Genomic DNA, 16859 nt, shown 5'->3' with positions numbered 1-16859 from the left:
CAAACAGGTAGGACCCCTGGGTCATTTTCTTTTCCAAGTTTTTATATAGTTAATTTTCTTTTCTTTTTTCACTCTTATTTTCATATTTTCCTTTTCTCCGTTTCTTGGTTTTGCATCTCTCCATTCCAACAACAATTCCACTTAGCACTTTTTTTTGTTTGTTTGCTTCTTTTTGGCTCCTGTTCCTCTCTGCTCTCTTTCCTCACCAGCATAGACGTGGCCTACCAGAACCTACCCAGCTCTGATTCCTGGCCCACCATGTTGGCCATAGTACATGCCACAAGCAATCCATCCCAGTCACCCCCCCTTCAGCTGGACATGCCATGCTGTACCATAACAGAATGATTGGACCTGTCTATTGGACAAGGAGGTGAAAAGTATGGTGACAACAGATGAACAAACGACAAAGAATGCACAGCCCACCTGCTCAGACATAACCAAATAAAACAAAAAAGCAGGATGAAACAAACAGATCTACAATCAATAAACCAAGAAAATAAATATGGAATGCCCTAAAGACAGCAGGTCATATCAAAATATATATAAAAGCAGGACAGGAAAGTACCAGTACGTATCCAAAATAAAACATAAAATGACTTTCCAGTAGAAGAAAAGGCACTAGAACTGCTGACAGGGAATTCAAATCTCTCATATTCAAAGCTTTCTGAGAATGAAGCAAAAAGCAGACAAAAATGAGAAAAAATAGACAAATTTATGTAAAAGGCAGACAAATGCATGGAAAATACAGTCAAAAATGGAAGAATTTAGGAAAATAATACAGGAAAAAATACAAAAATAAATTCTCAACTAGAAATAATACAAAAACAAAAATTAGAAATTCAAAAGATGAACAACAAAATTTCAGAAATAGACAGCATCATAGAAAGGCCGAGGAGCAGGTTTGAAATGATAGAAGACAAGATCTGTGAAATTGAAGACAAACACTTGGATACAACTCTGAGGAAAAATCTGAAAAAAGAATGAAGAAAAATGCAGAAACCCTGAGAATTATCTGGGATATAATCAAAAGCAAAAATTTTCAAGTGATGAGCATTCCAGAAGAGGGGGAGAAAATGGAATACACAGAGAGGAGCATTGAAGAATTGCTGACAGAAAGCTTCCCTGATATCATGAAAGATGAAAAGATGACCATTCCAGAAGCTCAATGAACCCCTTACAGGACGGACCCCAAAAGAAAATCACCAAGGCAAATCATAATCACACTCGCTAAAACCAAAGACAAAGAAAAAATCCTGAGAGCAGCTACAGAAAAACAAAAAGTCATATACAGAAGAGAAACAATAAGATTAAGCCCTGATTTTTCAGCAGAAACCATGCAGAGAAGAAGGCAATGGAATGACATATATAAAAACTTGAAAGAAAAAAATTGCCAACCAAGTACAAAATACCCTACAAAACTCTTGTTCAAATATGAAGGTGAAAAGAGGATGTTTCCATATTAACAGAAATTAAGGGAATGTGTAAAAAAACAAACAAAACTTAAAGGAATTATTAAAAGGAATCCTTTGGTCTGAAAACAAACAACATCAGACCACAGCTTGAATCTAGTATGCAAAACTGTACTAGCCAAATACAAACCTAGGAAACAAACTCTGAAGGACTATCCAAAACCAAAAGAAATGCAACAGGGAACCAGAGATGTTAATCTGTAAATGACAAAAATGTCAGAACAATAAAAGAGGAAATAAGCAGTGTAGTTATAGAATTTTCAAATGGAAAGGAAGGCAAGGCGATACCAAGTAATAATAGACTGGTTCAAACCTAGGAAGATAAGGGTCAATTTCAAGGTAACCAGAAAGAAAGTTAACAAACCTACTCATCAAAATAAAGAAGAAAAACATAAAGTCTCAATAAAAACAAAATCTACAAAACCAAAAGAAATGAAAAAAATCCACAAACAAAAGGAACTCAGCACAGGAGAGTAAGAGGGAAAGAAAAAAAGTTAGCACGACATAAAAAGTACCACAAAATGACAGCAATAAACTTACACCTATCAATAATTACACTGAATGTAAGTGGCCTAAATTCCCACATAAAGAGACAGAGAGTGACCGAATGGATTAAAAAACAGGATCCATTCTACAAGAGACAGAGCTTAGAAACAAAGGCAGAAAAAAGGACCAAAAAAATATATATTAAGCAAATAACTACCAAAAAGGAGGAGTGGCAATGCTAATTTCACATAAAATAGACTTTAATACAAAATCCACCATAAAAGACAAAGAAAGGCACTATATAATGATTAAAGGGATGACCCATCATGAAGACTTAACCATAACAAACATCTACGCACCCAATGACAGGGCTCCAAATTTCATACAACAAACTCTAACAGCACTGAAAAGAGAAAGTGACAGTTTCACAATAATGGTAGGAAATTTCAACACACTCATCTAGGTGAAGGACAGAAATCTAGAAAGAAACTCAACAAAGATACAAAAGTTCTAAAGGCCACAATCAGCCAACTTGAGCTCATAGATATATATAGAACACTCCATCCAACAGCTGCAAAGTACACATTCTTTTCCAACACATATGGAATGTTCTACAGAACAGACTACATCTTCAATCACAGAGCAACCCTCAACAAAATCCAAAACACTGAAATAATTCAAAGTATCTTCTATGACCACAACACCATCAAAGTAGAAATTAGCAATGGGAGGAGCAAGGAAAAAAAAAAAAAAGAAAGCGATTACATGGAAACTAAATAACGCCCTTCTTAAAACCCTTGGGTAATAGATGATATCGGAGATAGAATCAAAAAATTCCTAGAATCAAATGAGAATGAAAACACATTATACCAAAACCTTTGAGACACAAAGGCAGTCCTCAGAAGTCAGTTTATAGCAATAGACACACACATCAAAAAAGAAGGGCCAAAATCAAAACATAAGCTACACAACTTGAACAAATAGAAAGAGAACATCAAAAGAACCCCACAGCCACCAGAAGAAAGGGAGTAATAAAGATCAGAGTGGAAATAAATGAAATAGACAAACACACACACACACACAATAGAAAGAATCAACAAAACCAAAAGTTGGTTCTTTGAAAGGATCAACAAAATTGCAAACCATCAGCAAAACTGACAAAAAAATACAGGACAGGATGCAAATAATCCAAAAAAAAAAAGAAATGGGGAACATTACAACAGACCCAAGTGAAGTAAAAAGGATTATAACAGAATATTATGAAAAACTATACTCCAAAATATTTGAAACCTAGAGGAAATGGATGCATTTCTAGAAACACACTACCTACACAAACTTACACAAAACGATGTTGAAAATTTGAATACACCCATAACAAGAGTAGAGACTGAAAAGGTAATGGAAATCTCCCATCAAAAAAGCCCTGACCCAGATGGCTTCACTTGAGATTTCTACCAAACATTCAGAGAAGAGCTTACACAAGTACTACTCAAACAATTTCAGAACGTAGAAAAGGAAGTGATACTTCTCAATTCATTCTATGAAGCCAGCATAGCCCTGACACCAAAACCAGGCAAAGACATCACACACAAAAAAGAAAATTACAGACCAATATCTCTCATGAATGTAGATGCAAAAGTTTTCAACGAAATTCTAACCAAGAGAATTCAACAGCATATTAAAATATAATACACCATGACCAAGTAGGATTCATGTCAGTTATGCAAGGATGTTTCAACATTAGAAAATCAATCAATGTAATTCACCACATATATAAAAGGAAAGAAAAAAATTAGATGATCATCTCCATCAATGCAGAAAAGGCATTTGACAAAGTCCAAAACCCATTCCTGATAAAAACTCTCCATAAATAGGTATAGAAGGGAAACTTCTCAACATCATAAAGGCCCTCTATGCAAAACCTATGGCCAACATCATTCTTAATGGAGGGAGGATGAAAACATTGCCCTTGAGAACAGAAGTAAGAAAAGGACTTTCTTTAACATCATTCCTATTTAACATTGTGCTGGAAGTCCTAGCTAGAGCAGTAAGGCAAGAAACAGAAATAAAGGGTATCCAAATTGGTAATGAAGAAGTTAAAACGTCCCTATTTGCAAATAATATGATGCTATACATAGAAAACCCAAAAGACTCCACAAGACAACTACTGAAACTAATGGGAAGATTCAGCAGAGGAGCAGGATACAAAATAAACATACAAAAATCAGTTGGATTCCTATACACCAATAAAGAGAACAATGAAAAGTAAATAAGGAAAACAATACCATGTATAATAGCCCCTAAAAAAAAAAAAAAAAGGAATAAATCTGACAAGGGATATAAAAGACCTATAGAAAGGAAACTACAAAACACTGATGCAAGAACCAAGAGAGAGCTACATTAATGGAAAAACATACCATGCTTACGAACAGGTAGACTCAACATTGTGAAAATGACAAATCTACCCAAAGCGATTTACGAATAGGATGCAATCCCAATCCAAATATCAACAACATTCTTTAAAAGACGGAAAAAACTTATCGTTAACTTTATATGGAAAGGGAAGAATCCCCAGATAAGTAAAGCAATATTGAAGAAGAGGAATAAACAAGAATGACTCATACTTCCTGACCTCAGAACCTACTACATACCTGTGGTAGTCAAAACAGCATGGTACTGGTACAATGACAGACGCATTGACCAGTAGAACAGAATTGAGAACTTTGATGTAAATTCATTCACCTATGGTCACCTGCCCTTCCACAAGGGCCCAAAGACCATCAAATGGGGAGAACAACAACAACAAAAAAAAACATTCTTTTTAACAAATTGTGCTGGACAAACAGGGTGTCCATCTGAAAAAAAAAATGAAACAGGACCCACACCTAACACCATATACAAAAACTAATTCAAAATGGATAGAAGACCTAAATATAAAGCCAAAATCTACGAAGTTCATAGAAGAAAATATAGGATCAATGCTAGAGGCACAAATATATGGCATTAACAGGATACAAACCACAACAAACAACATGGAAGCTCCAGACAATAAGCTAGGTAACTAGGATCTTCTAAACACTAAACACTTATGCTTATCAAAAGACTTCACAGAGTAAAACGAGAACCCTCAGAATGGGAAGACATTTTGGCTGTTACAAATCAGACAAAGGTCTAATCTCTAAAATCTACAAGAAAACCCAACACCTCTACAACAAAAAGACTAATTAAAAAATGGGCAAAGGAAATGAACAGACACTTCACAAAAGAAGCCATTCAAATGGCCAACAAACACACGAGGAAATGCTCAAGACCACTAGCCGTTAGAGAAATGTTAATCAAACTGATGATGAGATACCATCTCTCCCCGGCATTACTTGCATGAATCAAAAAAACAGGAAATAACAAATGTTGGAGAGGCTGCTGGGAGATCAGAAATCTTATATACTGCTGGTGGGAATGCAAAATGATACAACCATTTTGGAAAATGATATGACACTTCCTTAGAAAGCTAGAAACAGAAATACCATATGATCGGGAAACCCCACTCCTAGGAATATATTCTAGAGAAATAAATGTTGCCACATAAATAGACACACGCACTCCCATGTTCACTGCAGAATTGTTCACAATAGTAAAAAGATGGAAACAACCTAGATGCCCATCAATAGGTGAATAGATAAACAAACTGTACATACGCACAATGGAGTATTACACGATAAAGAACACCAATGAAACTGTGAAGCATCTCATAACATGGATGAATCTGGAGGGCATTATGCTGAGTGAAATAAATCAGTTGCAAAAAGGCAAATACTGTATGAGACCATTACTATGAAAACTTTTACACACATAAAAAAAATAATCTTTTATGTTTACAAGGGAGGGGAAGGGTGGAGACTGAAAACACTAAATATACAATAGAGAAGAGGTAACTTTGGCAAAGGGTAAGACACTACATAATACTGGGGAACCCAGCACAACTTGTACAAGGCAAGGACATGGAAGCTCCGTAGACACACCCAAACTCCTTAAGGGACCGAATTGCTGGCCTGAGGGCTGTGGGGACTATGGTCTCAGGGAACATCCAGCTTAATTGGCATAATATAATTTAAAAAGAAAATGTTCTACATCTACATTGGTGAGTAGTGCCTGGGGTCTTGAAAGACTGTAAGCCCTCTAGGATACTCCACTGGTCTCACTCCTTGTGGAACAAAGAAGAATGAAACTCAAGATACAAGGTTAAGATAACCACATCTACAACAGCCTTTACCAGACTAAGTTCAGTACAACTAGATGGTGCCTGGCTAGCACCACTGACTGCTCTGACAGGGATTATAATAGACGGTTCAGGATAGAGCTGGGGATAAATGTGGAACAAAATTCTAACTCAAAAAGAAAGACCAGACTTGCTGCCCTGACAGAGGCTGGAGAATCCCTGAGAGTATGGCCCCCAGACACCCTTTCAGCTCAGTAATGAAGTCACTCCTGAGGTCTTCCCTTCAGCCAAAGATTGGACAGGCCCATAAAATAAAACAAGACTAAAGGGACACACCAGCCCTGGGGCAAGGACTAGAAGCCAGAAGGTGGTAGGAAAACTGGTAATAGTGTACCCAAGGTTGAGAAGAGAGAGAGTGTTGACATGTCGTAACCTTTTTAACCAATGTCATAAAACAGTATGTGTACTAACTGTTTAAAGAGAAACTAGTTTGTTCTGTAAACCTCCAATTAAGTACAACAAAAAAAGTAAAAAAATAAAAAAAGAACATTTCAAGACACATCCTGAAGTATACCCATGTCAGTAATAGGATAATATACATATCCCCACAAGGAAAACAAGTTAATATGGTTGTTCTTCAAATTTATGCACCAACCACTAATGGTTAAAATGAAGAAATTGAATGTTTTTACCAAGATCTGCAGCCTGAAATTGATGAAACATGCAATCAAGACGTATTGATAAGTACTGGTGATCAGAGTGGGAAAGTTGGAAACAAAGGAGGAGGATTGGTAGTTGGAAAATATGGCTTTCGTAATAGAAATGATGCTGGAGATAGCATGATAGAATTTTGCAAGATCAAAACGTTCTTCATTGCAAATACATATTTTCACCAAGATAAAAAGCAACTATACACGTGGACCTCGACAGATGGAATATAGAGGAATAAAATCGAATATGATGGAAATGCTGAATATCATCAATCAGAACCACGCAGGGGACAGCTTCGGAACAGACCATAACATGCTCATATGCAACTTCAAGTTGAAGCTGAAGAAATTTATAACTACTCCACAAGAGCCAAAGTATGACCTTGAGTATATCCCATCTGAATTTAGCGACCATCTCTGGAATAGATTTGAGTTATTGAACACTTATGACCAAAGACCAGACGAGTTGTGGAATGACATCAAGGACATCATACATGAAGAAATCAAGAGGTCATTAAAAGACAGGAAAGAAAGAAAAGAGTAAAATGTATGTCTGAACAGGCTCTGAAAACTGCTCTTGAATGTAGAGAAGTTAAGGGGCATGGAAGGAATGATGACGTAAAAGAGCTGAAAAGAAGATTTCAAAGGAGAGCAGGAGAAAAAGTAAAGTATTATAATGATATGCACAAATACCTGAAGATAGAAAATCAAAAGGGAAGAACACACTTGGTATTTCTCAAGCTGAAGGAACTGGGGAAAAAATTCAGTTCTCGAGTTGCAATTTTGAAGGATTCTATGGGCAAAATAATGACTAGCACAGGAAGTATCAAATAGAGATAGAAGAATACACAGAGTCACTGTACCAAAACAGAGTTGGTCGACTTTCAAACATTTCATGAGGTAGCATGTGATCGAGAAACAATGGTACTAAAGGAAGGAGCTTAAGCTATGCCGAAAAGACTGGAGAAAAAGAAGGCTCCAGGAAGGAAGGAGTACCAATTGAGATGCTCAACAAATGGATGCAGCACTGGAAGTGCTCACACATCTATGCCAAGAAATTTGGAAGGCAGCTACCTGACAGACAGGAAGAAATCCATATTTATGCCTATTCCAAAGAAAGGTGATTCAACGGAATGTGGAAATTTTGAAACAATATCATTAATGTTACCAAAACCCATTGCTGTCTAGCCAAATCTAACACATAGGGACCCTATAGGACAGAGTAGAACTGCCCCTTGGAGTTTCCAAGGAGTGGCTGGTGGATTCAAACTGCTGACCGTTTGATTAGTAGTCTTATTTCTTAACCACTGAGCCACTCACATGCAAGTTAAATATTGCTGAAGATCATCCAAAAGTGGTTGATGCAGTACCTGGACAGGGAACTGCCAGAAGTTCAAGCCAGAATTCAGAAGAGGATGTGGAACGAGGAATATCTTTGCGTATGTCAAATGGATCCTGGGACAAAATAGTGAATGCTGAAAAGAGGCTTACATGTGTTTTATTGTCTGTGCAAAGGCATTTGACTGTGTGGATCATAGCCAATTATGGATAACATTACAAAGAGTGGAAATTCCAGAACACTTAATTAAGCTCACAGGGAAACCAGACATAGAGCAAGAGGCAGTTGTTGGAACAGAAAAAGGGAATACTGCATGGTTTGAAGTCAGGAAATGTGTGTGGTCAGGATTGTATCCTTTGACCGTACTTATTCAAACTGAATGCTTAGCAAAAAATCCTAGAAGCTGGGCTATTTGAAAAAGAACAGAACATCAGGACTATAGGAAGACTCTTTAACAACCTGGGCATTATGCAGATGACACAATCTTGCTTGCTGAAGGTGAAGAGGACTTGAAGAAAATACTGATGAAGATCAAAGACTATGGCCTTCAGTATGGATTATGCATCAACGTCAAAAAAACAAAAATGCTCACAACTGGACCAATAAACAATATCATAAAAAACAGAAAAGTTTGAAGTTGCCAAGGATTTTGTTTTACTTGTGTACACAAAGAAGACCCAAGGAAGCAGCAGTCAAGAAATCAAAACACACTTTGCATTGAGCAAATCTGCTGCAAAAAAACTCTTAAAAGAGTTAAAAAGCAAAGATGTCACTTTAAGAAGTAAAGTGTGCCTGATCCAAGCAGTATTGTTTTCAGTGGCCTGTAATGCTTGTGAAAGCTGGACAATGAATAAGGAAGACCGATTAAGATTTGATTCTTTTCAACTGTGGTGCTGGCAAAAATATTAAATATGCCATGGACCAAAAGAAGAATGAAAAAATCTGTCTTGGAAGCAGCACAACCAGAATGTTCCTTAGAAAGGAAGGATGATGTGACTATGACTCACATAAGTTGGATATGCTATCAGGAGGGACAAGTCCCTGGAGAAGGACATCCCCTTCAGCACAGTAAGTGTCAGAGAAAAAGAGGAAGACTCTCAAGAGGTGGATTGACAGTGGCTACAACAATGGGCTCAAACATAACAAGACTGTGAGGATGGCGCAGGAGCGGGCAGTGTTTTCTTCTGCTGTGCAAAGAATCTCTGTGAGTCGCATCCCACTTGAAGGCACCTAACAACAAAATAACAGCAACAATAAAAAAATCTACCTAGTCGTGTCATGTTTGCTAAGGTCAGTTTGTTCCCTTTGAGTTTTCAATATTCTTTTTCCAAAACCTTAACAATTTTCTTCTACTGAGTTGATACATCTTGGAATTGGAATATTCCACATTCAGATTTAAAAAAAAAAAAAAAAATATCTTAGCCCTTGGGTTTGAGAAAAATATTTCAAAGTGTTCCTTCCACCCTAAATTTATATGTTTTCCCTGAAATGGATGCTATTGTACTGTGACAAATATCATTCAATTTGTCGTAGTGAGCTGCCGTGCGGTAAGCCCCCACACAGAGCAGATGGGATGCTGCCTGGTCCTGCGTCATTCCCAAGAGGGCTTACAGACTGAATCATTACAGACGGAATCATCTGGCTGATTTTCAGAAATAGGCCACCAGGCCTTTCTTCCTAGTCCATGTTAATCTGAATGATTCCCTGAAATCTGGTCAGTATCATAGCAATATTCAATATTCAAGCCTCCACTGAGAAATGAGGTGTGTTGGCCAGAAATCAAACCAGTGTATCCCACATGGGAGATAAGAATTCTACTGCTCAGTCACAAAGGCCTACCCTCACACCAACCAGGATGTCTGTAATAATAATAATAAAGGAAAATAACAAGTGCATTTAACTTTGACATTATTTGCATTAAAAAAGCAAAATAAATACAATACAAATAAATTATTGGCCTTGGTAATTTAAGCAGAGAAATACTCTTAATAAATTTAATGACTGCATTAGGGTTTATTCCCTGCATAGAGCGAGATAAGGCTATTTTATTTTTTTAATTTTTTGGTCATTGGTCTTAAAACCTATACTAAATGTGTAACATTGTACATTTGATGCAATTTAAAAGCCAAGAGAATAAAGAAGTTACATAACAACAGTAACAACAGCAAAAAGAGTTTATTTTTCCTAGTCTTGTCCAAGACCTACCACAGGGAATACCGGCGAGATTGCACTCAGCTTCCTCAAGTGCCTTTAAATGCTCCTCCTAATGCTTTCAGTGCAGCTTCTCCAGGAGTCCCCACACCCCTGCACTTAGAGAACTGATCCTCGCTGCTCACTGCTGTATTGAAACAAAGAAAGAGCAAAATGTTCATTTGGGTCTGACATTTTCCTGCAGTTTTGTAACATAGTTCTCATTCTCATTACGACGAAATATAAAGTTAGTTTTTTGATGCATTTATTTGATATATTTATTTTAAATATCAAGCACGAAGATTTTTTCACTGTTATTTTTTTCAGAGAGGTGTATTTATTATTTTGATAGACAGTGTTTTTCCCGTATGCTGTCATGAGTTCAGAAGCTCAAGAATATTCCTTCAAATATTGATTGGAATTGTCAGATAATATGCATGTGAGTTTCTTCCCTTACTTTCCCTTTCCTTTTCTTCTCTCTTCTTTTCTTCCTTTTTTTGCATAGCTGAATCCGTTTAAAGCTATTTGAATATCCATAGAATCTATACTTAAAATAATATTTTACTATGAATGCTTGGAAAGTATTTTGCTAATTATATTTTACAATCTTTAGATTCTTCTAATTTTGGTCAGGGTTGGGAATTTTTATTAGTTTACAAGTCAAAGTAAAGACACTTGTTCTAACGGAAAATTAACCATGGGAATGGTATCTTGAAATCCTGGCTCCTACTTGGGGCTGTTTGATGCTGGGACAAGAGGCCAAGAGAAACTGTGGAACGCTTTTTACTCTACTTCAGATAGAATACCCAGAAAACCCAGTGCCATTGAGTTGATTCCTACTCATAGCGACCCTATAGGACAGAGTAGAACTGCCCCATAGAGTTTCCAAGGAGTGCCTGGTGGATTCGAACTGCCGGCCCTTTGGTTAGCAGCAGTAGCACTTAACCACTACACCACTCAGAAAGAATAGCAATCCTAAAAAGCTCTGTATATGTGAATACATTGTCAAATGATTGAACATTAAAAGCAGTAAGCAGAATAAAAAATAGTAAGGGAATGATGAAAATATTAATTGATAATTTTGATTAATTAATTGATTTAGTAAAGCACTTGATTAATAAAAATTAATTCTTAGTGGCTGGAAGATTTCACAAAGACTGTACTTCCTCATTTACAGGTGAGAAAATAGATGCCCACAGAGTGATCATAATAGTACCTACATACCTACCTACCTACCCAGTGGTTGTGAAGCCTGTTCCTACTCATAACCACCCTATGAACAACAGAATGAAATATTGGTTTCTTTATCTCAAATATCTTCCTGTGTAGGAAAAGGAGACAGAAATGCATTTGGCTAGTTATATTTCCAGTTTATATGAATCTGAAATTCAAATAGTGAGAGCTCATGGAATAAAATGGGTAGAGAATAGCATCTGTACATACATTTACTAAACAAAGAGAGGAAACAATAGGATAACTAAGAATGAACAAGTTATGTGAAAGCTCACAGAATTCTGCTACTGGATTGTTGCTTCTGTTTTATTTCGTGTAATTTCATTCACTATATAATGCACTCTTCTTAAAACCATATTAAAATTAATGAACTTTTAATTACAGAAGTAATGTAATATAATCTCCTAATAGAGGAATCACAATGTTTATAACACTAAAATTCCCTTTGTCCCTCACGCCCTTTCTTCCCCAGAGGTAAAGATTGCCTTCCACATCTTTTTCAGTGCATTTATAAGACACAGGTACACAAAGAATCTAACTAGCATTCTAATTTTTCTTTTTTCCAACATGCAAGTTATCATACTGTGATAATTTTTGTGCAGTTTATTAATTTTTAAAGTCATCAATATATCTCAGTGATTTATCCATGTTAGATGCTCATATAGCTCCAATATTTAAACTTCTGCCTAATTTTCAATAGTAAAGCCATAGTTCACATTATCTACATACTCTTACTATTAGGTATTTAAATCATTTCCAGTTGTCCCAATTTTTAGCAAGGCTGCAATGTATACCCTTCTGAATGCTTTCTGGGGGTATTTCACTAGATCTCATGCTGATTTCCTAAATCATCATCAAAATTTGATATGGTCTGGTTTTTACAAAACTTACGAGTTGTTTAATTGGCACTTCCCTGATTTTGATGAAGTTGAGTATTTTTATATATGCTCATTGGCCAGTAATAATATTCTTGTGTCTATTGCTCATTCAAATGCTTTGCTCTTTTGTAAAATTGTGTGGAGGTGGTTGTTGTAGTTGTATGCCACCAACCATTCATTTAGCAGCTGAGCACTAAACCAATGTGCCTACAGGGTTACTTAAAATTGGGTTACTAATCTTTGTATTACTTATTTGTAGGAGGTAGAAATACTTGATCCCATTCCACTAGTTTTTAAAACTCTTTGTTCATATTGAGTTTTGTTATGAAGAGGTTTTAATGTATTACAATTTTCTTTATGAATCTGCTACCCTAAAATATAGTTATTTTTCCAATATCATTTTCTAGTTTGGTCTGATACATTTTTATCTTTCAGCCATCTGGAATATATAGTTTTCTGAATAATAAGGTAGTTATTGTTTTTTTTTAATGGAGATTCGAATTCCTAACATCAGTTACTGAAAAGTCCATTATTTCACATTAACATGAAATATCAAACAGAGAATAAATGTTCATATATTTATGCTTGTGTTTATTGACTGTCTGATCCTATACCAACTGCCTGGTGTGCCTAGTGGCAACACATACTCCTATTGCCCCAGATCTAAAATGTTTAAGCAAAAATCTGAATTGTGAAACATGAGCTATTAAACAATTGTCTTCTCTCTTTTAATTTGGAAATGTAACCTCTAAGAGGTGTTTTTCAGAAATTGGAAGAAAAAAATAGAAATGGAGATATTTGAGATACCTTATTCCAAACTCATCCACATCGAGCCAACTCCAACTCATAGTGACATAATAGCACAGAGTAGTATAGGGTATCCAAAGCTGTAAGTCTTAGGGAAGCGGACTGCCACATCTTTCGCCCAAGGAGCAGCTGGTGGGTTTGAACTACCAATCTTTTGTTTAGTTGTTGTTGTTAGGTGTGATCGAGTCAGTTCCAACCCATAGCAACCCTGTGTGGCACAGAAGGAAACACTGCCTGGTCCTGCGCCATCCTTATAATCATTGTTATGCTTGAGCACACTGTTGCAGCCACTGTGTCAATCCATCTCATTTAGGGTCTTCCTCTTTTCTGATGACCCTGTACTTTACCAAGCATGATGTTCTTCTCCAGTGACTAATGCTTTCTGACAACATGCCCAAAGTATTTGAGATGTAGCCTCACCACCCTTGCTTCTAAGGAACATTCTGTTTGTTAGCAGAGGAGTCCTTTAACCATGTACCACCAGGGCACCTAGATATCTTATTACAAATTTTCAAAGAATATTCATTTATGTTTATTGCAATATGTCAAGTACTAAACATCATTAAGGTGTCTGAGGTAAAAATAGATTATTTAGAAGGTGCCGTTTATAGGGTTGCTATGGTCAGAACAGACTGCACAGCAATGAGGTAAATAAGTGTTTCTTGCTCCCTTTTTCAAGCTGGAATAACTCAAAATGAGTGTTCAGTAAATGACTTGGTCGTATATTTGTTGGTCCCTGAATGATGTAAATGGTTTGCACTCTACTAGTAACCTAAAGGTTCACGACTCAAACCTATTGTCCACCACCACGGAAGAAAGTACTGGTGATCTGTTTCTGTAAAAATTGCATCCAGGAAAATCCTATGGAGTAGTTCTATTCTGTAAGACATGTGGTCTCCATCAGTAGAGTTGGCTTGGTGGCAATGTTTTTATTTTTTTTATATATTTGTAAGTAATATACATTTATAAAAGTATGCACCACTAATATGTAATACATAAATACATGTAGAAATAAGGTACTATCTATGTGGACATGAATAGTGCATGACATTAAATTCAAAAAGGAAGACAAATATATTCTAAATACTGTCTGATAAACTGACCATGTAAAACGTGGGCCCCAAGGTCTACTGAATGAGAAAAAAATTAAGTAAATAATAGATTGGCATCATATATCCTGATTTTTTAGTTATCATGTAAATCATATTAATAAGAGCAAGAAGCATCTTAAAGTTAACAAGGAGTTGCATTTTAAGAGTGATTTAGGAAAGTATCCTTCATAAGCTTATTTGAGATTTAAGATCACCCTAGGAAGAGGTCATTAAAAATTGAGGAACAAAGAGGTGACATGATTCATTAAGAAACAACAGCTAGAATGTCCCTGATATGGAATATTTGTTTTTGCTCTTAATATCCCATACCATCACATAGCACCACAAATTAATTTGCTTAAAATATTTCATGTTTTTGCAAAGCGCCATACATTAATTCCTGTATTTTTTATTTTTTTCAGGTAAACGATTTCACACTTAAACCTTCTCCTCATTCACAAAATCATGCTGCTGAATAATAATGTGGCTGAGTTCATTCTGCTTGGGCTAACACAAGATCCTGTTAAAAAGAAAATACTGTTTGCCTTTTTCTTGCTTTTCTACTTAGGGACATTGTTGGGTAACTCGTTGATTACTGCTACCATCAAGACCAGTCGGGCACTTGGGAGTCCAATGTACTTTTTTCTTTTCTACTTATCCTTATGTGATACCTGCTTCTCCACTTCCATAGCCCCTAGAATGATTGTGGATGCCCTTCTGAATAACACCATCTCTTTTAATGAGTGCATGATCCAAATCTTTTCACTTCATTTCTTTGGCTGCCTGGAGATCTTGATCCTTGTGCTGATGGCTGTTGACCGCTATGTGGCCATCTGTAAACCCCTGCACTACATGAGCATCATGACCCAGTGGGTCTGCAGTGTGTTGGTAGCTATAGCCTGGGTAGTGTCATGTGTACATTCTTCAGTTCAGATTTTTCTGACCTTGAGTTTACCTTTCTGTGGTCCCAATGTGATTGATCACTATTTATGTGACTTGCAACCCTTGTTGAAACTTGCCTGTACAGATACCTACGTGACCAACCTACTACTGGTGTCCAATAGTGGAGCCCTTTGCACAATGAGTTTTGTCATGCTGATGTTCTCCTATGTTATCATCTTGTATTCTCTGAGAAACCACAGTGCCGAAGGGAGGAAAAAAGCCCTTTCCACCTGCATCTCCCATATTGTCGTAGTCATCTTGTTCTTTGTTCCCTGTATATTTATATACACACGCCCCGCAACCACCTTCCCCATGGATAAGATGATAACTGTGTTTTATACAATTGGAACACCTTTGATTAACCCTCTGATTTATACGCTGAGAAATGCTGAGGTGAAAAATGCCATGAGGAAGCTATGGAGTAAGAGACTGATTTCAGAAGACCAAAGATAAATGGAAATTTCAAATCCTTCTTCATGGTTTCGACTGACCTAGCATAATTCTACAAAGCATATAATCTTATTGTGGATTTCATAGAATCTTATCTTGGGGAATAGGTGCCACTTTCTTCAGGAAACTGGGTAATAAGGACACATACGCTGGCTAGTGTTGAGTCAGTTTCATGTAGAGGAAGAGACAAAAGAAGGTTCAATAAAGTATGTAAGGCCAGTTGCTTTAGATTTTTCACTACTGTTTCTACCTCTCTTGGGTAATTAGAACCACTTGTGGCTTTGAGCTGATGTTTTTCTGTCCGTCTCCACGTTCTTTTCTGGTGTCACTCCACTGTTAACCTAAAGGTTTACAGTTTGAATCCACTCAGCAGCACCATAGATGAAAGGCCTGGTGATTCACTTCCATAAAGATTACAGCCAAAAACCCTGTGGAAAAATTCTCCTCAGTAAAGCAGGAGCTCGCCGTGAGTGGGTTTCAATCTGATGACGATAGATTTTTTGTTTGTTATTTTTATTATGATTACAGTTAGCCCTCTATATGCTGAAATTCCTATCCTGGTAGATTTTCTTTTTTCAATACTGAATGTGATAATCCAGAGGAGGAATTTTGGGGTGTGAAAGAGAAATATGTTACGTCACAGACAGAAGATTTTAGTGAGTATTCGATACTCTCCAGAGAAGAGAATAACTTGAATAGAGGGGACAGAAACTTTTATAGGAAACCTGTGTTTATACAGTTGGGACAGACATCAACTTTTGTCACTTTGCATCTGGCACCACAGTCTCTAATTACATAATCATTGAGAATCTAATTTCAATTTAATTTCTTATTTGTATTTTTATCTGTACAGAAATTTTTGTTTATATGAGAATTCTATATCAATTTTTTGTAGTAAACTGTAAGCCTCCTACCTACAATTATGCTTTGAAAAATGTGTGACACTCTTTCAGCAACAGGTATTTCCTGGGTTTTTATTTTTTTAGTTCATTGTGGGCTAATATGTAAAATCCTTTTTCACTTAGAGAGGAAATAAATTTTTATGGAT

General features: G+C 36.5%; 1 protein-coding gene across 1 annotated transcript; it reads left to right on the top strand.

Moving 5' to 3' along the window:
* Window positions 1-14884: 14884 nt before the first annotated feature.
* Window positions 14885-15814, top strand: LOC126079498 (olfactory receptor 4C16-like). Its single transcript, XM_049890549.1, has one exon. It carries the CDS (start codon window positions 14885-14887, stop codon window positions 15812-15814), a length of 930 nt encoding a protein of 309 aa, XP_049746506.1.
* The last annotated feature ends 1045 nt before the right edge of the window (window positions 15815-16859 follow it).

Source organism: Elephas maximus, chromosome 7 (genome assembly GCF_024166365.1).
Source record: "Elephas maximus indicus isolate mEleMax1 chromosome 7, mEleMax1 primary haplotype, whole genome shotgun sequence".
NCBI classification, from domain to species: domain Eukaryota; kingdom Metazoa; phylum Chordata; class Mammalia; order Proboscidea; family Elephantidae; genus Elephas; species Elephas maximus.
The sequence above is the reverse complement of the archived record's forward strand: the minus strand, read 5'-3'. Positions and strand labels throughout refer to the sequence as shown.

Coding starts and splice junctions, on each gene's coding strand:
- LOC126079498 (XM_049890549.1), top strand. CDS start 14,885: ATGCTGCTGAATAATAATGTGGCTGAGTTCATTCTGCTTGGGCTAACA.